At 50.2% G+C, this 21,638-nt stretch overlaps 1 protein-coding gene across 3 annotated transcripts; it reads right to left on the reverse strand.

Moving 5' to 3' along the window:
• Positions 1–6,002: 6,002 nt before the first annotated feature.
• On the reverse strand, positions 6,003–21,133 carry dipk2ab (divergent protein kinase domain 2Ab). 3 transcript variants are annotated; one of them, XM_049006407.1, is made up of 4 exons: positions 20,369–21,133; positions 15,271–16,114; positions 10,084–10,387; positions 6,003–7,618 (listed from the first exon to the last, which is right to left on the reverse strand). In XM_049006407.1, the coding sequence occupies exons 2-4, from the start codon at positions 15,922–15,924 to the stop codon at positions 7,287–7,289; spliced, it is 1,290 nt and encodes a 429-aa protein (XP_048862364.1). In that variant the 5' UTR covers positions 15,925–16,114; positions 20,369–21,133; the 3' UTR covers positions 6,003–7,286. The 3 variants fall into 3 exon arrangements, with proteins under 3 accessions (XP_048862364.1, XP_048862365.1, XP_048862367.1); XM_049006408.1 differs by having other exon boundaries at positions 20,336–21,133; XM_049006410.1 differs by lacking the exon at positions 20,369–21,133 and having other exon boundaries at positions 10,084–10,448; positions 15,271–15,404.
• Between the last annotated feature and the right edge of the window lie 505 nt (positions 21,134–21,638).

Below are 21,638 nucleotides of genomic sequence, written 5' to 3' on the forward strand. Positions count from 1 at the left end.
AGCCCGTACGTCCGATATTCGCTGCACCCCCAGTGTGGGGTCACTGTGCCTGGCTGTGAATGGCTGGACCCTGACACCTGAGCGCCAGTGATTGCAGCAGATTCGGAGGCGACCTTTTGCAACACAAAAACAGGTATGAGGTTTAATTTGCTAATTTTGTGTTGTTAAGGCCCTCCAGAGCAAGGAATATGGCTAGAGGATGAGTAACGGATGAAGGAGACTGACCCACTTCAGCCAGAGCGAGGATTCTTACCAGCTGCCACTGAACGTCACTGTTACTGTAAGGCCTACAAAGAAAGAGCCACTTTGCATGTTTGATCCGTAATGTGATCGACATTAAGGTCTTTCCCTAACTGCACAGATCCAGTGACCATGTGTGCGTACTGGTGGAGATCGGTGTGTGCATTATCAGAGGAAAACATTCAGCACTGGGGCTGATTTTGCACATAAATCTCTTATTACCTTATTTGTTTCTTTACACCTATGCACCATTTTAACTGAAATAATAGTGTTGCCCATCCATCTCATATGATATTCTTTCATATATGTGTACAGTATGGATTAGCATTAATAAATGCAATTTCATCAGAGTTCTGACAATGCTTATAACCTGTGGGAATCACCAGGGTCATGCATTGATATTAAAGAGGTTCTGCATTCTGCAAACGGTGAGATGTACATATCGATCGCTGGGATTATTTATAAATCCTTCGAGGCGCTTTGTTTTCCTGAGAAATACCCTCCATGTTTTAAAAATCAGTCATGGAGACATTGCAGGCGGCATGTCATGGCACGCCCACAGACGTTTAAGGCATGATGCACTCGAACATGGCTACAGGTCAGCCTACACGCTCCAAATTCACAGGACAGCAGACGGGCCTCCCAGACTGGCATCTACATGAAGTGGGCCCCCAGACCGGAGCTGACACGAAGCAGGCCTCCCGTCAAGGGCACCTACATGAAGTAGGCCCCCCAGACCCGAGCCAACATGAAGCAGGCCTCCCAGACTAGGATCACATGAAGTGGGCCTCTCAGACTGGCACATACATGAAGTGGTTCCCCCAGACCGGAGCTAACACGAAGTAGGCCTCCCAAACTGGCATCCACACGAAGTGGGCCTCTCAGACTGGCACCTACATGAAGTAGGCCCCCCAGACCCGAGCCGACATGAAGCAGGCCTCCCAAACTGGCATCCACACGAAGTGGGCCTCTCAGACTGGCAGCTACATGAAGTGGGCCCCCCAGACTGGAGTTGACACGAAGCAGACCTTCCCTCAAGGGCACCTTCATGAAGTAGTCCCCCAGACCAGAGCCGACATGAAGCAGGCCTCCCAGAAGGGCACTTACGTGAAGTGAACCTCCCAGACCACAGCCAACATGAAGCAGGCCTCCCAGACTAGGATCCACATGAATTGGGCCTCTCAGACTGGCACATACATGAAGTGGGCCCCCCAGACCGGAGCTAACACGAAGTAGGCCTCCCAAACTGGCATCCACACGAAGTGGGCCTCTCAGACTGGCACCTACATGAAGTAGGCCCCCCAGACCCGAGCCGACATGAAGCAGGCCTCCCAAACTGGCATCCACACGAAGTGGGCCTCTCAGACTGGCAGCTACATGAAGTGGGCCCCCCAGACTGGAGTTGACACGAAGCAGACCTTCCCTCAAGGGCACCTTCATGAAGTAGTCCCCCAGACCAGAGCCGACATGAAGCAGGCCTCCCAGAAGGGCACTTACGTGAAGTGAACCTCCCAGACCACAGCTAACATGAAGCAGGCCTCCCAAACTGAAATATACATGAAGTGGGCCACCCAGACCAGAGCACGAAGCAGGCCTCCCAAACTGGCATCCACACGAAGTGGGCCTCTCAGACTGGCACCTACATGAAGTGGGCCCCCCAGACCGGAGCTGACACGAAGCAGGGCTCCTCTCAAGGGCACCTACATAAAGTAGGCACCCCAGACCAGAGCCGACATGAAGCAGGCCTCCCAAAATGGCATCTACATGAAGTGGGCTACCCAGACCAGAGCTAACACGAAGCAGGCCTCCCGGTCTGGCACCAACAACAAGCAGGCCTCCCAAACTGGCACTGACACAAAGTGGGCCTACCACACCGAAGCCTACATGAAGCAGGCCTCCCAGGCCAGCACCAATAACAAGCGGGCCTCCCAAACCGGTGCCAACACGAAGCGGGCCTCCCAGATCAGAGATGACACAAAGTGGGCCTCCCAGACCGGCACCTACATGATCCCTTTTGTGGTACTGGCCTCCCAGGACAATTTATTGCTGTACATTAGCCTCCATTTCAAACCATAGACTTAAAACCAGGCCAAAAAATTTTCCACTTTCACAAAGTAATGAACAGTCATTTATGAAATCATCCATTGAGACACCCAACCGTGCGTGTATGTGACGGACGTTTACCCTTCTGCTAAATGAAGCCATCATCACGTCTGATTGTCACTGCGTTCGGCACCGATCCCACACCCCCGACTTACTCTCCTCCCCATGCCCCAGAGCATATTGTATAAATATCCTGACATCCGTGAGACTCCTGACATCGTTCGGCTAATCCCGCAGCATCATAGACTGGCAAAGCAAACACTTCAGCATGCCCCTGACTCACCGGCTGGGCTGGGCAGCACCGCGCCACGGGTTTACGGAATCCGCTGCCATTTCGTCCTGCCAGTGCACAATCGTGCCAATCAGACGGCTCTACGTGAGAAGCGAGACGATTATGGCGTGCCATCCAGAATTACGGAGCGTTTCTTTAAAGTCGCCAATTAAAAAGGCATTCATTCACCAGCTGGTACTCAGACCGAAAAAAAATACACAATAATCCCAGTCGTATGCAGGCGCTCACCGCAGCCTGACCTGGGGGGGGGGCTCTTTAGTCTATTCACTGCATAAATGTGCCTCTCTCCTATAAATGAAAGGCTAGGTGAGAGTAAAGAGCAATTCAAGCCTGCGGAGGACGCTCACAGGAGGGCACTCCCAACCTGCAGAGAACTCTCTGATGTACGACTCAACCAGCCCCAGACAGACGGGAACAGCGCTGCCCCCTGCAGTCTGCTCTGAAAGACTCTCTCTTCTGTTGCCATTTTGTTTCCTTAAATTGAACTGGCTTCTAAAAATATTCAGGAAATCAATTATACACCGTCGGCAGGCAAGACTGCGTCTGTAAAGGCCGTTGCCATCTGCCTGCGGGCATTTCCTCATTTACAAAAACATTCTCCTCAAATATTCATCCCGTTTCTTTTTAAGTATAAATGTATAATTGTGCCCATATCCATAACGTATGTGTGCATACAGACTCCAAACTCCAGTGACACGGTCAATCTTCCAGTTCTTAACGTGGGGAGGTGGGGTGGCGATTGCCTGGCCTAATATCAGCTGAATGTGACTGTGCCCACACAAACCCCCATCTCCTGCCTCATTATTGCTATATGCATCCATACAGAACCAACCCTACCTTGCCCTGACCCCCCCCCCCCACCCCGCTGGTTAAATGAAAGGCGTGCCGGCATCCACCCACAGCCACCGCACTCTCACGCCCCAGAGGTATCGGGCCTGTGAATCATGTAAAATCTCCAGAACGTGCCGGACGAACCAGTCAGCAGGTTGTGATTTGTCAGACAGAGTCCGAACCCCCTCTCTTGGACCGTAAGATGGGTATGAGGGGGCACGTCCTCGCCCATAAATTTACAATGATGTCAACTGTACCTGTGCAACTCTGCAGAAATTCCAGTGTCACCCGCAGGAGAAGCTGCACTGCTGCCGTTACCATGGCGCCAGCAGGAAGTTGCATTTAAACATTAAACACATGCACTCTTCAATAAATCATCATTTTGCCATTAGATTTTGCCATTACATTGCACAAGAGGCGGCAGGGGGCGTACCGAGCAGGGACATGAATTTCTAACCTGATGGTGTCCCAGGATGGTTCCTGCAGTTGTACTCTTGAGCAAAATCTGCTTGTTCAATTGAGACGTATAAATGATAAAATCAGGCGCGTCAGAAGCATTTTGAATGCGGTGGGGACACACTGCCATAAAACTAATATTTTATGTCAAATGTGGGGGGGTCCAAACGAATAATTATAAAATGTGAGGGGGACACGTCCCCCTCAGATGTAATGGTGGCGACGCCCCCTGGTTAAAAAGGTAAGTTTCTTCAGATAAACTAACAACTCGAATGCTGCCTCCTTTTGTGGGCTCATTTATAAAAGTATTTTTAAAAAAAACAAAGTTCTTTTAATGAAGTTCATCATCCTCATGCAGCATCACTGAGGGCAGTCAGAGCACCTGGCCTGTGTCACCCGAGGGACCAACGGCAGGTCACACAAGCAGGAGTCAGTAAATCAGTGGCAGTTCCCTTACTGCAGGGGGTGCTCATCTCCAGGTAACATGACAGGCCTGGTCTCCCGCTTCACCCAAAACATTCTTCTGGCATACAGCATGCGCCCCGTAGAGGTCCTTCCAGCATACAGCATGCGCCCCGTAGAGGTCCTTCCAGCATACAGCATGCGCCCCGTAGAGGTCCTTCCAGCATACAGCATGCGCCCCGTAGAGGTCCTTCCAGCATACAGCAGGTGCACCCCTCCCCCCTTCCCGGTTAGCTCCTTCTGTCAAATGTGATCCACATTCCGCTTCCTGATAAGATAATCCCTGTACGGTACACCGCCCCTCCCCCAAACCAGGCCTGTCAGTCAATGCCACATAGATAGACTGAAGCCAGACATGTGATGAGATTCTCCCTGAAAGCTGAGACCACCTGCTGGGAAATACCTTGGAGATGAAAATAAGATCATTCAAAAGAAAGGAAGGAAAAGAAAACACAAATCCCCACATCCAGAGGCTGCTCCGGTTGTATAACAACGGAATATAGGATATTCGGCTAAAATTAACACTGATTTTGAATGAAAATGACCCAGAAGTGCGAAGTATACGTAGGGGATATTTTCCTGAATGGCTGACAGAACATTTTGGCAGCCCTCTAACACCGTGACACCAGGGAAAGAGTATAGGGTAGACTGAGCCCTGCCCAAGCACCAAGTGTCGCGGTGCCTATGGCCTTTTAATACCCATAATGCCCTGCGAGCATCACATGGCCTGATCAAATGGAGGTTGAGCACGTAACCTGTCATCTGACTGTGCATGGACGACGTCGTGACCTCCGTGCTGGGCTGGCCGCCACGGGGCAGCCTGAAGCACCTTTACACGGTGCAAAGGCACAGGTGCAAGCTGTGCTCAGTAGAGCCAGGGGTCGGAGCCGCGCTGAACACGGCTGGGGGGGGGTGCCCCGGTTCCGTTCCGTGCAGGCCGACACAGGCAGAGGATACTGGAAGCTCGTGTTGAACATGCGTACACACGCCATACAGCAAGCTGTGCCTTAGCAGCCGCATTTAGAAACCAAACAACAGTAAATACATTTATTTCCTGCCAGGAAATGTGGGCTGTTTTCAGTCTTAAAGGACCGTGTAATAGACTTTACTTCGAGTTATGGTGTGGCGATTGCATGGCGTACTTCCACTGGTGCTGCTTCGCCAGCGGTGTTCGGGGGGTGCGGCTTCATGACCTGATTGAGACATGGGGGGTGGGCAGGCCGAGCTGACTCAGCACTCAGGTGTGTAGCGGTCAGCACGCGTGTATCAGAGCCACTTCTGTTGGGGAGACTGGCGTTTTGCAACGTGCCATTGAGATGACCCCCCCCCCCCCCCCCCGAAAAAGAGGAGTGCTTCCCATTTGCTCGGTCAAGTTGCATTTTTGCTGCCTTGCAATCAAGGGCACCGCTGGCAGGGCCTGTCTGGTGGTCCCCAGGGGTCAGGCAGGACTCAGTCACTTACCCACAATTCATGAGTTTGGGGATCAGAGTGTCTGGTCGGTACACAGGGGATGGAGATATGATTAGAAAAGGTACAGCAGTGCTGGGGTCAACCCACCCCAGCCCAATCCAGCCCAGAACACAGCGATTCTCCAGGAAAAAATGGCACCTACACCAGGTCAGTGTGCATATTCATGTATTTTAATAATTAAACCCACTAAAAGTTGTTTGTACAACTTTGAATGAAAGGCACAGGAAAATCAGACTGTGCTGATTGTAATCGAACGAGAAATTACAAGTACAAAAGCAGACGGTCATTAATGCGAACCAGGCACATCAGGGGTGGGAGGGGGGCCGGGGGGGGAGATATATAATCTATTCTAGCATCACGTTTCCAAAATAAAGTTTATTGCTTTTTCAGAGTGAGCTGGACGGGTCTCCCCTGAGCTCACAGACGGCTGAGCATGACACCCGATACTTCCGCCGTTTTTTCAGAGTGTCTGTGGTAGTGGTGTTGGGGTGGGGGGGGGCTCACTGCGGTTTTGGATGATGCAGCAGATCTTACTGGGCTGCAAACAGGCCGATTTACCGCAGCGCCTTACGCAAAGTTGGTCAGCCCTCCGCCCCCAACCTTGTCACACGTAAGTAAGGCATCATCCAGGACGACCCACTTAACCGAGAGCAGGAACGCGGGGCTCCTGGAGCATCCGACCAAAGCCCCCCCACAGTTCTGGCGAGAGAGCAGAGTAATGCAGGTGATTTATCAAAGGTGTGGGGGCCTGAACATGCCTGGGGGAGGGGGGGGAGAGACAACCAAAGCCGTCATGGTGAGACTGGAGTAGAGAAGGACCTCACACACACCCAAAGGGGCGCAGACCTCATGATGCACTGGCGCGGAGCTCCTCCACAGGCTGGGTGAATGCCCGGAGGAGTTCTCATACAACACGCAGCTCCTTCCTTAATTCCTGATTCTTTGGTGTACGCGTCTAACGTCTCAAATAAATGGGGCTTCACAATGCTCTTTCTGTTACCATAAATGCACTTCTTGATCCTCACCGCTTTCCTTTAAAATGATTGCCTGGTCTTAGAATGGTCTTGGTAGGGGGGGGAGGGGGGGTGGGGTCTGTTGATTTAAAGCCAGCCACTGAGGACAAGCTCAAGATCCAGCTGGATTTCTGGTACAGATTGTATCATTGTATGCTCTGATTAGAGTCAGGAGGGTCCTGCCTATTGGACACATGGGGGTGGTGTGTATAAACAGGTGAACTGGGTATGAGTGGCTTGTTAGGCATGGATATGCTAGTACAGCTTAGGGTTAGTGCCAGCAGTGGAATTCTGGGAACTGAAGTGTCCCAGAAAGTGGACATCCTGCTCGAGGTCTGAGGTGAGGCAGGGCGAACAGTGCCACCTTCAGTCCGGTGGAGGGCATACTGACCGGGGTGGGGGCGTGGCCACTACGTTCATTACCTAGCAGCGCTGAGTAGCTGCTCGAGGTAAAAACGCAGGTCCTTGGCAGCCCTGAAGCGGCCGTAGCGTCTCTTGGGGTTGGCGCACTCGTCCAGCAAGGTCTCCAGCTGGCCGTCCCGGGCCACTTCGGCAGGGGGGTCGTGCAGGAGCCCCCCCCGAGTGCCGCGCCACGTGGCGTAGCGAGACAGCAGGTTCTGGCAGATGGCATAGTAGTTGTGGTCGACGGTGACGTGCGAGCAGAGGGCGTCTTTGGAGAAGGACAGGCAAGCCTCGCGATCACACTCCTCGAAACGGCTCTCGTACCACACGTCGAAATTCTCTGGCTTGTCTGCAGGGAGAACATGGGGAACATCTCAGATCATGGGAACATGTTCTGAGGGCAGAACGAAAAAAAAATGATTGGTTCAGAGGCATAACCAACCAAATTGTAGAGGAGGTGGGACCAACCAATCAGACGTCTTAGTCCCTTGTGCTCTGGTTGCTTGGACCCACCTGCTCTACAGTCTGATTGGGCATCTCTCTGAATTAATCATTCTTCATTCTGCCCTCAGAAAATTTTTGTGTAAGTAAAACTCTCAAAAGCAACATCTCAGAGGGGAGCCGGAGGAATATGACCCAAAATTAACACCAAACAGACCAGGAGAAAACATTTTCTTTGTAAACCCCTTTATTGTTTATTCTTTAATGTTTACTTCTAACTTATTCTGCCGACGGGGCAGAAACAAGCATCCTGCTGCCACTTCCTATGAAGCTTGGCCTACATTCAGCCCTGTAATGCATCTCCAGTGATCTTTTTGCCACCTACCAGATCATTATTGGTATGTAGCATAGAAAACAGTGACAGAAATCAGACACCTCATTATCCACATGAACGCCGCATTACAGGAGCGTGGTTTTAAACCTGACCGTGGTGAGTGACAGGGAAACAGAGGCAGGGTGTGCAGGGTAGCTGACTCTGCTGTCCGCTGGCTTTCCGATAGGGAATTGGAGCAAATCCCTCTCAGAGGGAGACATTTGTGTCCCTGGAAATCTCTGGGAATAATTTGTGCGAGTTATTTACGTCTCTGACACACACTGACCTGAGCTTAGCCAAGCCGGTCGAGGATGAGTGGAGGAAGAACAGCTAGAGACAGGAGGTTCGAGACCTGCAGAGTTTACTAAAATGCAAACTGCAGCAGGTGGCACCCAGCAGCGCACACATGCACCTCATTTTGGATTAGAGCTCCATTTTGATCATATGACCAAATTAAGAAGATCTGTTTACACCATTAATGACGTTTTCATTGTAGCTGTTCTGCTAGCTGCCGCTAGGCTGCCCTATGCCGGTGTTTCAGAAGGACCCTGACAGACAGCCGCCGAGGACCTCGCTGGCCATCCGCTCAGGCCGTGATCTCATTACCTGAAACCACACGCGCTTGTCCTTAAAAGCTGCAGCCCTGAGAATATCGTAGCGCAGATAATATGGCCCGTGGATGTGAATTCGGCACGGCCGGTGTTTACGCCACGCCATAATTCACTCTGGCACCAGCCCTGAGTACTGTGAAGCGCTGTCGGTTTCTGAGAAACGTGACTTTTTAAAAACACGCGCAGGGATATTAAACGTGGGACAGGTTGACCCTGCGAGCAGCTGGTGCCATGCGCCGGGGTCATAATGAGGAGCGAACGGCTCACGGAGGAACACGAGAAAATCCAGCAAGAGCAGCACATCAGCGCCACGGAGACCTTCCTCGGCCAGCATGCCCGTAAGCGGTGTCTCCCCCCCGGGACTCCGGGCACGTGGCCAGAGTGCAGTCTTGCACAAATACATGATCACAACCCCCCTCCCCCACACACACACACATCCGGACGATTCTATCGGAACATGACAGCTCCTGCAATGGTGTTCAGGCCCAACTGAATCTGATGGACAGCTGTGATGGAAGCGGCTTCCTTTCTGGGCTCAGGTAGAATCTCGTGGGTCTTCTGTTTCAAATGGGGGTATCCACTAACCACCAGAGTCCTCAGTCTTCACAAGAACATTTTTGGGACATGCCAGCAAATAGGGGGTGGGGGCTTTTATTAATTTCACTCAAGGTCAGTGATTAAATAGCATGATTCAGCACTTTGCACAGAATAAGTGAATTACTTGGGAAAGCCCCCCCCCCTCCTCACCTCAGGTGCCAGATGCATCCCTTGAACCAAACCCATCCTCTGTCACCCCCCCCCCCCCCCCCCCCGCAGGTCCCACACAGATGCTGGTCTGTCACCGCAAGGTCGTCAGTTTGGAATCCTGTAGGGGTTTTACTGAGGGGCACTGGGGCTTCCCAACACGACTCCATGACGCACGGCCCAAGTGGGGGGAAATCGAGGGGGGAGTGATAAATACTCACCACACACATGTGGTGGCTCTCTTGGACACTCAGACGTGTACAAAAATACAACCCCCGCCCCTCCAGGCCAGTGACACAGCCCCCAGGAATATGTGAGGGTGTCACAGTAACTCACTCCCAGGGGTCAGGGTTAGCGTTAGCAGAGACCCTTCAAAAGTGCAGACAGTGTGCACTGGTCAGATTAGGGAGCACAGCTCACAGGAAGCAGCTCTCATGGGAGCTCCACAACTGGGACAGTTAAGCTGTTTCTGCTTAGTCACTAATTCATGTCCATGGAGATCTCATACCACCAAAATGAACCGTACATAGACAAGTCCTTCATTTTCCGGAAACAGACCCGCTTCCACCCCTCCCTGTAAATGTTGCTGAGCTTGGGCATGGGATGGCGCCCCCAGCTGGAGACCAGGCGGTACAACACACTCACTCTGCCGTATTAGCCGCTTGTCAACCACCACCACGTTCTCGGCATCCACCACGATGACTTTGCCGTCGCGGGGCCCCACGGCGAAGTTATCGAAGCTGACGTCGAGCAAGTAGAGCGCGAAGTCGAAGTCATTGTTGGTGAGCTGCTCGGCAATGTCCATCAGCTGCTTGGCCAGGTCCACGCGCTTCCTCCAGGGGGCGTTGTAGAAGCTCCACAGCTCCTCGCCCACGTAATTCACCGCCACCATTCGGCCACACGCACCCAGGTACTTTGCGAAAGGCCAGCCCTCGTCGGACGGGAAACTCTGTCAGAGAGAGAGAGAGGGAGATAGAAGTGAAAGGACAAAAGAACAAAAGAATGAACAGCTGAAGGAAGGAAAGGAAGGGAGGAAAGAAGGAAGGAAAAAAGATGAAAGGCAGAATGAAAAAGGAAAAAAAAGTGATGAAAAGGAAATAAGCAAATAAGGAAAGAAGGAAAGAGAAACAGAATGAAAGACGGAATGGAAGAATGAAAGAACAAAGGAAAAAGAAAAAAGGAAAGATAAAAGAACGAAGACATTCTTTATATGCTCCTTTGCCAAATGTACACTGTGCTGTGTTTCAAGGACGTGGGACAGAGAGAGGATAAGCCCTGCAGAGGATGGGGAGGGGGGGAATTTACCCCCCCTGGTAGAAGCAGGCCAGCTGGGGTGGCACACAGGCTCTGGAAAACCGGGGAGCCTCACGGAGCAGTGTGATAAAAACACAGTGAAGAAACACAAGGATGACACTCCCTTTACCTGACACAGGAGGAGGTGTGGCAGTGGGGGGTTGATATTAAACACTATGTCGGGACAGTGAGCCGATTATACAGTGGGCGGGTCCCGGAGGTCCCGCCCAATTAGTGAGAAAATTAACTTCTATGGCACTTAATCAATAGGGCAGCTGCCCGCATGATAATAGCAGCTCGATACAGGCTGCACACTTTCCGCTTCCTGAAAATGAGGCGGTCGGCTCCGCAGAGAGAATGACACGGACATGGCTTAACCGAGGACCCTAACGGCTACTCACAAAGACAAGTTTACGAAAGAGGATTTAAAGGCCACAAACGATGCAAATAGATAGAAGACTGCTAAGCAGGCACAGCAATGCAGCAGAAAATACTGCCAGGAAATATTCTGTAGACTAAAAGAATTTACGAGCTTCAAAGAACAAGCGAGCAAAACTGTCAAAGTCACGAGAAGATAATACAGCGCAATCTGCAACAGCGTGGCCATAGCGAAGCCGACAGACAGCAGCTCGGCGTCTCTGGGCTGGATTGTGGATTTAAGGCAGTAAATAAAGGCAGAGAACGGCTGCCTGATGCACCCTCAGTGTTACTGGGAAAGCAGGCAGCCATACGGGTTTGTGTTTAATCAAGATGTGGCTTCCTGCAGGTTTCCTGACAGGAAAACCCAGAGGAAGCTGAAGGAAGCCCAAGGGAAGTTACGGGAAACCAAAGGAAAACCAGAGGAAAACCAAGGAAAACCATGGGAATCCCACGGGAAGCCCACAAAGACAGGTCGCTCAGGTGAAATGCAACATGCAAATCACTCGGGGTTGGGACATGTCCTGGAATCGGCAAATGCCGCTTTCCGGATAAGCGGCCGTTTCCGACAGACGTCACTGGGATTCGCCGGCATCCCGGCACGCGCCCAGCTTCACTCTCCCGGACCATTGCACCATGCTTGCGTCAGATGAAAACAGGAAAAAAAATAATTCAAATACATATTCCCAAATCGGCTCCCCATCATGTAAACCAGACGTTTGGAGTTTCCTTTCATATCCCGCGATGGAGATCTACTCGTTAGGAAGTCTGTGTGAGACGCTCTCCTAAAATTTAGCCGCAGAAGAGCTGTACTGGGACGGACACCTCGAATAGTGAGATGAAAGCGGCTCCAGTTTGCTTGTTTGGGTTTCAAAGTCTCTCTTCTTTCCCTTCCTCCAGTTTCCATGGTTCATAGGCTGACAGATGAGGCTTGTTCTCGGTTTCTGATTAATTTTCACGTTTCCCTGCGCTCCCCTGCGTCTTCATCTCGAGACACGCGGGCCCTGAACTCGCCAGCCAACGCTGGCAGGAATCCCCGAGCGGCCAGGGGATAAAAGCCACACAAGCATACAAATGGCACAGAGCGGGAATCGCCCATTTAGGCCGCTGGGACTTCTCCCAGTTCCTTTAATTAGGAATCCAATATGAAAAGGGAAAGGGAACGAAAGTCAGGGCATGTGGGTTTGTATGCAGAATGTTTTTATACTCCAGAGCCAGGGGGGGTGAGCAGCAGCAGGAGCCCCCCTCCTACTCTGGCCAGCAGCCTCAGCTCTGAGCGACAGACGCTTAAATTAGGCCAATCACTGAAATAATTGGTTAAATTGAGCACTCATGCTCCCTGGCAGAGTGAAATTTAAAAGCTGCGCCTATGCATGGCTCAGAGGGAACGAGGGAAGGCACCCCAGATTCCACAGAAAAAGAGGAAGCAGGATCAATCACTTATAAGAGACACGTTCCCACACGTGTCGCATGCGAGCACCATCATTCCTCACCCTTTTGACATGGTTTTTTTTTTTTTACTAATTATTGGCCATTTGAAGACAGATACCTAATGATCTTTCTAATTAGACCTTTAATCTGTATATCCAGGTTGTCCCTGATGCTCATTACTGCACATTGCTATCATCCCCATGAACCAAATCAAATTTAAAAAGTAACTTCGGGCTGATCAAACCGTAAATGAGCTACTGACTGCATTCACGCATGCTGCTTATGTGTGCCTCGGGCCACGCCCCCCACCCCCCGCCCCCCCCCAGTCAATTGGGACGCTGAAAGGTGAGGAATCCACCCAGGGGCCATTTAATGACAGACAGGACAGGGCACAAGGTACGAGTCGATGTTATGGATAAAATCAGAGGGGGTGGGGGCGGAGCAGGGTGAGGAGGTTGGGGGCAGGTTAGGGGGCGTGGCCTGCACACACAGCCTGGAGAAACATATACGGCCCTACAGGGCCAGGAATAAAATAGAGCTACTGGAAGGTTCCACATTCCCCACCTCTCACCACTGACCATGTGAGGCATCTACAAAAATGTTCAACCAACAGCCAGCTTGATGACTCCCCCCCCCACCCCATGGGGAAGCCCTCCATGCTCCCAGCGGCTGGCGAGGGTTGCCATGGCAATATGACCGCATGAGTCGGAGACCCTGGTGACCCCGCACGGCGTCCCCTGGACCCGGTCCGTTTACTCGGAGCAGCTGGTGGCGGGTGGCCTGCAGGCCTGGGTAAACACAAGCTGCCACCGCTCAGGGGGGACATTTTAATAATCTGTCACCCCCCCCCACCCCCAGGAAGCGGCTGTGGCCATGACAGCCACCGTTTGGGCGTGTAAACGGAGCCCATCTGGGTTCTGACTTGGGGGGGGGGGGGGGGGGGGGCGGTATCTGACCCATGGAGAATTTTTTCATAAAAGACGACAATCACGTGCCTTTCTGAGAAGGCTCAGCCTTAGCACGCAGAGATGCATGACGGCGTGACAATCATTAAAGAAGCTCAGCTCTGCCTGTTTAACCTGCAGAGTGAACATTAACGGCTCAATTAAAGGTTGGCAAGGACACAAAAGAAATCTTTTGCAAGACCTGCTAAGAGAAATTTAGATTTACTTCCACGTTCATGATAGAGAGTGTTCTAGAGGAACATACAGGCTTTCATCAAGCGGGACCACTTCCTAACTGGAGTTACACATACTGGTCCCAGTTTGAAAGAGTCTATAGGATTACATTACAGAACTCATGCCTCTCCAGACAGGAATCATTTCCTACTAGCTGGCAAAACACCAGAGGAAATAATTCATTATTAATACAATGCCAAAATATACCTTTGGCAGCTAGTAAGCCATACTTGAACACATACACCACAAAGAAGCTTAAAACGTAGAGGCTGAGACATTATTGCCCATCCTGCTGCTCTGGGTCCTTCCAAAAATACTCAGCCCCCAAAGCTAAACTGTCTTCAAGAGCGTTCTGAGAGATTCCTGGCTCATAGCCGAGCAAATCCCGCTCCTGAGAATGTACAGTTGCGCCGTTGTCAACCAGCCATACAACAATTTGAAGAATTGTTCTTCATGGACAAAAGGGGTGCAGTTTCCCACACAGAAAAGGGGGAAATACCGCCACTAAGCCGACTGCAAAGGCTGGAGAAGCGGCTGATTGGGGTCCCACGTTTTCTCAGCAAACAATCCAGGGGTGTTACTCAGATGTAAATGAGGGCACTGGGCAAACACTGCCAAGGGGTAGGAGGGAGAACTTAACATTAGAGGCGATGCTGGGAACAGCTCCCCCTGCAGGGCCACGGAGAGCATTGCATTTCCACAAACGTGCTCGATCTTTAACAGTCAGATCTGGGTCACCGTTTGCTTCCAGTCAAAGAGAATATTTTGTTTACCTCAAGAAGCAGGAAGAAATGCGGAGTATCTCTGTCGGAAGTCTCGTCCGAGAGAGCATCCTAACCCGAACCCGGGGTTCCACACAGTTCACAAGTTCACAGCCAAATAAACAATTCATAAGTCTTGTGCACTTAGCAGGACAGTGAAGAGGCACTGCTGCGTAATCCTCGGAGACACCATGAGGGCTAAAAGCCTACAGAAATCTCCGGAAGGACTGAGAGGGATCAAAGAATTAAAACTTCGCAGGCTGCACATCCAAAGGATGCAAACGTGCTCTCCCTCACAGCACTGGAGAACCAGATCTTCATGTGGAACTTCACTGGTCAGTGTTAAGAGAGCTCTGTGCTAAGAACCATCGAGGGGGTCCAGCCCCGGCAAAAAGGACAGACCCAAAAACCGACACTCCGCATCAGTCTGACTGGCTTCCTCAGTGTGACGCCCTCCCTAGATCCCACCACAGAGAAGCAACCACGAAGCATGTCTGAAACCAACACAGCCCAAAAATAAACCAGGAATACTGAGAAGGTTGCCTGGGAAACCACTCGTTCAAACCTAGTCTGGCAAAGGAGGTGAAGGGCAGCAACCCTGTAATTTTGACAGACTGACAGCACCAGGTAGGCAGGTTCTCCTGTGAAGTTTCTCCTCTGATCAAGGACAGGCCTCATGACGGCATATAAAAGCCAAGCCCCAGTTCACGTGGAGCTGGCTGATAGCAGGATGGAAACCGGACCAGACATACCTGGAACACCAACGGCTCCGGATTAAACGCCAAGGTCATCAGCAGCTGCATCCTCTCCGTGTCCTTCAGGTTCTTGAGCAGGAAGCTGCCCGAGTCTTTGGTCTCGGCGTACCTCCTGACCAGCCGGTCCAGCAGCCTCTGGGAGGGACAGTGCACCAGATCCGACCAGCCCTCTACCACATCAGGGGTGAGCAGCCGAACATCGCCATTAAGACGTGCAAACTCCGTCTTGTACATGGCCTGGACGAGGTCACAGCGTGGCCGGCCTGTGGCTCGCTTGCAGATCTTCTGGTCAATGTCAGCAAGCTCCTGGTTGGAGCCCAGGCGTTTGAGGACCACGCGCCTGGTGCCTTCCCTTGGCTCGCCATACTGCGCAAAGTAGACGTTCTTGACGTTGAAGACATCCAGGAAGCGGAGGCGGCCCCACGTCTCGAAGGACAGCTGCCCGTTCATAAACTTGCGACACCAGCTGGTGCCGAAGCAGCCGGGACACTTGTTGAGGCCGAGGAACCGGCGGTCGGCCAGTTCATTCTTCTGGAAGGAAGCCAGCAGGCTGTGGGTGTTCATAAAGAGCACCACGGACAGTCCCAGCAGCAGCAACAGCTTCAGGCAGCGGTAGAGACGGCCCAGCTTCAGGGGCACGAAGCGAAGCATGGTCTCACATAACACTGGGGGGAGGGGAGCAACAACAACGTCTGGCGGAGCCTCACAGGGGCACCATGGTCACAGGCTCGGAAAACTTGTGCAGCTCGTTGCCAGGTCACAAAACGAAAGTCCCGGTGATGCCTTGCCCATGAGGAACCTCGGGGTCCATCGCTTCACCCTGCCTGGTCAGAGAGTGAGCCTGCAGATGGGGGGTGCGGGGGGCGAAGGGGTAGAAAATGAAGCCCAAGAGTTAAGCAAACTCACCCATACAGAGCAGAGCCAAACCAGGAGCCCCATCTGTGTCCCTGAAAGGGGGGAATTCGTTAGTACTTCAGCACAAACATGAGGGGAAAAAAGTCCTTTTGACCTTTGATCAAAAGGTTCCCTGGATCCATTTTAAACATGCTTTGAAGATGCCTTTTGGGCTGTGGGGGTGCTGTCACAAAAAGGGTTTTGGGGGGAGGGCTTTACCTCCTCATTAAGACGGATAATGGGTAAACTGCACTGAATATGTGGCACAACCCTGAATAGTACAAGTGGGTACGGAAAATGGATGGATGAACGTACACACTGAACCAGACCAACCTCAGCACAACAAAATCTTGCAGATGTTGGCGTCAACACAAGTGAAGCTTAAGATGGCAGCACTGTTGGATGTGGCTGCACAGACTAATTAGCAGTGACTGATAATTTTCTGGTGATCCTTCACCTGAATACAGGACATGCAAGATCATAGATTTGGTACTGATGTGTTCCTATTAATATTGAGGGAGTATCGTCTGTTTAGGGGGAGCAGGGGGTTCGAGGTCGATTTAGTCCCTAAATGTTCATACATTTACGCCCTTAACAGCATTGGTGTGTCTGTGCTCCCAAACCCCGTTAAACCAAAGCGGAACCAGATTGGAAACAGGACGTATCGAAGCTGAACCAGCCAGGCGCACGTCGTGCATAAAGGCGGGATTCCCGGCAACTTAAACGTTTAGGATTATAAAACCCCAACGATTTTACAGAGACTTTACGAGGCGGATCCTTCGTGCTCCAAAAATGCTGCGTTTTCCAACAGACAAGCAAAACAGAGCCGTTACATGAGACAATTACAGCGGGGGAATAAAATGGCCCATTTTCCTAATCGTGCTGGTGTAATTTCATCGGATTTTCGCCTTAATGCGATTCCCCTCCTAATTGGACACTTGTTGGCAAGATGGTATTTCGACGGCTCTGCGCGTTTTTTTTTTTTTTTAACAAAAAAAAGCCCCCTAACACGATGACCTCGTTACACAGACCAAGAGATTTGCGCACGGAGTACAGCGCTGCGGGTCGGGGCTGCTGGGGCATCGTGGGGGCAGGGGTCCAACAGGCGTAAGCGAGGTCCAAGAAGAATGAGGACAGACAGCAGGTCTCTCTCTCACACACACATACACGCGCGCGCACACACACACAAACTGTACACATCAGCTGCCAGGGTTGCCAGCTTTGGTTAGCGGGCTGGCGCGAGATTTTCAATTCGAAACAAGTCTGCACACGCAATCTTCATGTATGAAACAGTTTCATTACCGTATAAAGTCTGTAGGGTTTGCAAATTACCCGCAATGCTTTTGTAGCTGCTAGGTTTATAATGGAATTATACACATTTGCCGTAAGATTTCTTGAGTTTGCAGCCCTGCATACACATCGCCGATAGACATCACACAAAATAATCAGATAATTAATACATTCTGGTTTATGTTTGTTTAAAATAATGGATGCATTGTATTTTATTGATTTTTTTATTCATCTGTACGTTTTATTGTGATGGTGCTCGTATCTGTAAATTGGATAGTGAACGCGTTAGAAACGCTTTATTTTCTTAAATACTATAATTTGGTATATCTACCAAATAACATTTTATTATATTTTTTTCTTTATTACTGTCTGTTCATTGGTAGTTTTATGGCGCTTCAAATTATTAATTACCTAATGGAGGCCCACGGACGGTCAGTCTCCGCGGGTTATGGCGCAGCTGCTCCCTTGCGCTCTTACCTTTCGTGTTTCAGCCTATGTGCTGCCTAGCTTTGCTAAGTGTATTAAAAACCAAACTATTACTGAGTTTGGAAACATAGTGCATGCCTACGTATTATTTCCCCCTTTGATTGAGTAAACGTTTTTTGTTCAATTTTCAATCTGTTTTGTGGCTGCAATTTTATTAAGACCGCTGCGTCTCATAAACGCACAGGCACACACAGACATGAGCCAAACCCAGCAGTGCAGACAAAATGGGAGTGTCACTGATAAGGGAAAGTTACTCGATTTGATTTCCAGTACCTTTTTTTAATCTATTTCTGGTCAAATTTTCTGAAGTGTAAAAAAAGATCGGACGGAATCGCCGTGGCGTCTCTTCTGTGCGGATGAAGGACCTTCAGCTCTGCCGTATCTTTGACGGCATCACTCCAGTACACGGCAGGACGGACACGGGAATCCAGCAGTCAGACTCAATTGGGCAGCTCTGCATCTGGAGGAGCAGACCCCAAAAGCATCGCGTCGGAGCAGCCGATAAGCCCACCCGGACAGGGGACGCTGACTGTCAAAAGAAATCGACTAATTAATGTCCATCATCAAAGAGCAGCTGGCGAGGTAGAGATAGGAGCGGCTGGCAAGCGCTCCGTCTCTGAAGGTGCTCCAGTGTAAGACAGGAGCCAGCAAAACGGGCCCCAGAGAAGGGGACGCGGGACAATCACGGGTTCGACGACCAGTTGCTCGGGATGTGACAGGAATGACAGCAGACAGGTCTGTCCCCTCAAGCTTTGCTCAAATCGAGGGTAGATTTAATTACTAATATACTTAACGCGTAAAAACGTAATGTGAAGAGGATTAAACTCAGCCCATTGAACCCACGCTCCTCACACTTCTCCTCTGAACGATCAGACAGACCGGGTTCGGGTTTAGGAGCATCAGAACTGAGCCGGAACCAGAGACAAGTTCCCACTCGCCCGCCGATGCCGCTTTTCAAACGTGCAAAACGCTCATTTCGCTTCAGACTCGCCAAGGTTATCATTTAGTGGAGTAATTAAAGTCTAATCAGGGAACATTCAGCCAGAGCAATTACACATCCGAGTCGAATTAACGCAAGAGCTGGAAACAGCGACGTTACAAACAGCAAACCGACTCAGGAGCGCGGCTACACGCACCGTCTGGTTAAAGTTATTCTTGGATTCGGCGGCGTGTTTGTTTGCCCATAAACGCGTATGTCTGCCACAGATAGACTCACCGTCCCACACACCATCTCCCGTTAAAATATCATACTGATTACCTACTTTGCCGGCTATAAAATTCAGTGTCTTTTTTATTCACATTCGTCTAACCCACACACTGAAACGCTTCCAAAGAAAGCGTGTCAACAAAGAAGGATACGTATATCCCGCTATGATGAAGTGGCCATCCAACAGATTACTTCATTTCTACATCTCAAAGAGTGCTGAATATACAAGTTCATAGCTCAGAAATATGGGGATATCGAGTGTCCTGTCCATCAAACCACATCTGCTCTCACGTTTTGGCATTTATGCAAAATCCTAAAAGACAAGGTTCAAATGAGGGATGACAGAGTCTTTGGATGTGACGGACAAGGTGTCATAGCTGGGATGCTGGGTTTAGACCGCTAAGATTAAAGGTCATCTCTGTCGCTTGTGAGCAAACCCCAAAGCAGGGGCGCACTGCGAGCAGACGGTGCCTTTTCAAAGCCCGGAAAGGTCAGCTTTCAGATCACTTTCACGCTGCACAAATGTTACAGCAAATTGTGTTTGGAGATTAAATAAATGCAATTAAACTGCCTTTTCCGTAAAGTCAAGCTCCATATTTTACCAGACTGCAACTACCCTGCGATTAAATACTTTTTTCTTTGACACGGCCGTGTCTGCCCATGATACTCCCCCATGCCCGGACACCCTGAGTCGTCCCCCCTCCAGCAAAAGAACCGGGATACAGCACACTTTTTGTTCGCTTTCGCCTCTTATTCATCTCTTTAATACCTCCTTTTAACCGTTTGGACAGGAATGGCACGGACTCATCGGCTGCAGCTGAAACAGGACTAAAAGTCCGCCCATGTTTGCCGCCGAACTGCCTCGCTGGGAAGTAATAACATGCATTAGATATTTTTCTGAAGAATCGCGCAGCATTTTAAAACCTGGGGAGACAAGTATCGCGTCGATCAGATGTCGATTATCAAGACGAAAACAGCAGGACTTTCGGTTGTTACGTTTATATTCATGTCATATATCCGTTACACTTAACTAACAAAACATCGCACAGCGATCTGATCTTTCACCGGACGCATAGTTTCAAGCGCACTTGGATGTGCCGTGAAATGAAGCACCGATCGTGTAAATAAACAGATAAACGGCAGAAACACTGTATATAAGGACCCTAAAAGCCCTCATTTACTTACAGACGCTGTGATCAGACGCAGTATGAGACCCACCGGGCAGTGTGTTCCTCTCCGGCGGCGTGTGGTTTGCGCTGTGCTTTGCCCGATATTCTCTCAAACACCCTGGATCTGATTACTTTGTGGCAGAAGCAGTGAAACACGCACATGGACGCTCAGTCCTCGGAGGTGAAGAGCAGGATCCCGGTTCTTACAGTCATATTCACAGGTAGCTCCTTTCCAACGCGTTCATTAAAAAATCCCCGCGTTTGTATCTCTCCGTCTGCGTATTTCCGTATTCCCTCTTCTCCAACGGACCTACGCCTCCCTCTCCGGATTCCAGGTCTCCTCCACACACAAAGCCTCCCAGCCAGCCTCCTGTGCCGCCACACTCTTGTTTGCGACTCCCGTGGTCTCTTTACGTTAGCGGTTTCTAGGCAGTCGTCAAGGCATCGAATCAACCCCCCAAGACCCCCAAGTGCGCTCTTTGAAACTCGTTTTTCCCTCCACCATCCTTATTTAAAAATTTGCGTTTGGGTCTACACGTCGATGGCACAGACAAACCAGTTGAAATAAAATGTTAAGTATTCAGATGGTGTGAGATAAGCGTCGGTCCCCGTGTGGGACAAATTCTCAGGTCCACAGCTTGAAAGGCTCATTTAACTTCCACCCACTTTAATCGTGACGGTTTATCATGTCTGATCGCCTGCTCGGATCATACTTTTACATTTGCGAACTGAATATGATGATTACAAGTAGGCCTAATGACAAAAACATAGGTAGTCATTTAGTTTATCCGGTACAATCATGGAGGAAATCGTTCTGAAGTTTATCGTTTCCTGTATCTGATAGGCCTATAGCGCGATTACTTGCGTCACTGGTGTTACAGTCAAAACAAAAAATGTTTTCACTGCAAGACTTTGTGTTTAAAACATATGTACAAGTGATTTAAATGCATTAATTTAACCACAATTTAGGTAGGACAAAACATGCTTTGTGGTTGAATTTAGCGAGCAGTGCGCGTAAATGGTAAATAATGAGAATAATAATAATTGTAAAAGTTCTGGCTTTCTTGGGCCGATTAGAGAGTCTAAAATTATTATAAATTATTATTTATATGTCAGTATTCTCTTTCATATACCATGTTACCCCACAGGGGTGCAAGGCATTTGTATAGCCTATATAAACTGTGTTCCTATGCTTACATCTAGCGGTAGGTTTGGTGAACTGTCACGTAGTTTAAAATGGCTCATTTCTGCTTTAGGGGCGGCATGGTGGTGCAGTGGTTAGCACTGTTGCCTCACACCTCTGGGTCCCACGTTCGAGT

This window comes from Brienomyrus brachyistius, chromosome 1 (genome assembly GCF_023856365.1).
Source record: "Brienomyrus brachyistius isolate T26 chromosome 1, BBRACH_0.4, whole genome shotgun sequence".
In the NCBI taxonomy this organism is placed as follows: domain Eukaryota; kingdom Metazoa; phylum Chordata; class Actinopteri; order Osteoglossiformes; family Mormyridae; genus Brienomyrus; species Brienomyrus brachyistius.

Excerpts from the sequence above, each read along its gene's own strand:
- dipk2ab (XM_049006407.1), bottom strand. The coding sequence starts at position 15,924 with ATGCTTCGCTTCGTGCCCCTGAAGCTGGGCCGTCTCTACCGCTGCCTG. Across the intron at positions 10,388-15,270 it reads CGGAGCCGTTGGTGTTCCAG|AGTTTCCCGTCCGACGAGGG; the intron begins GTATGTCTGGTC and ends TCTCTCTGACAG. Across the intron at positions 7,619-10,083 it reads CAAGCGGCTAATACGGCAGA|ACAAGCCAGAGAATTTCGAC; the intron begins GTGAGTGTGTTG and ends TTCTCCCTGCAG.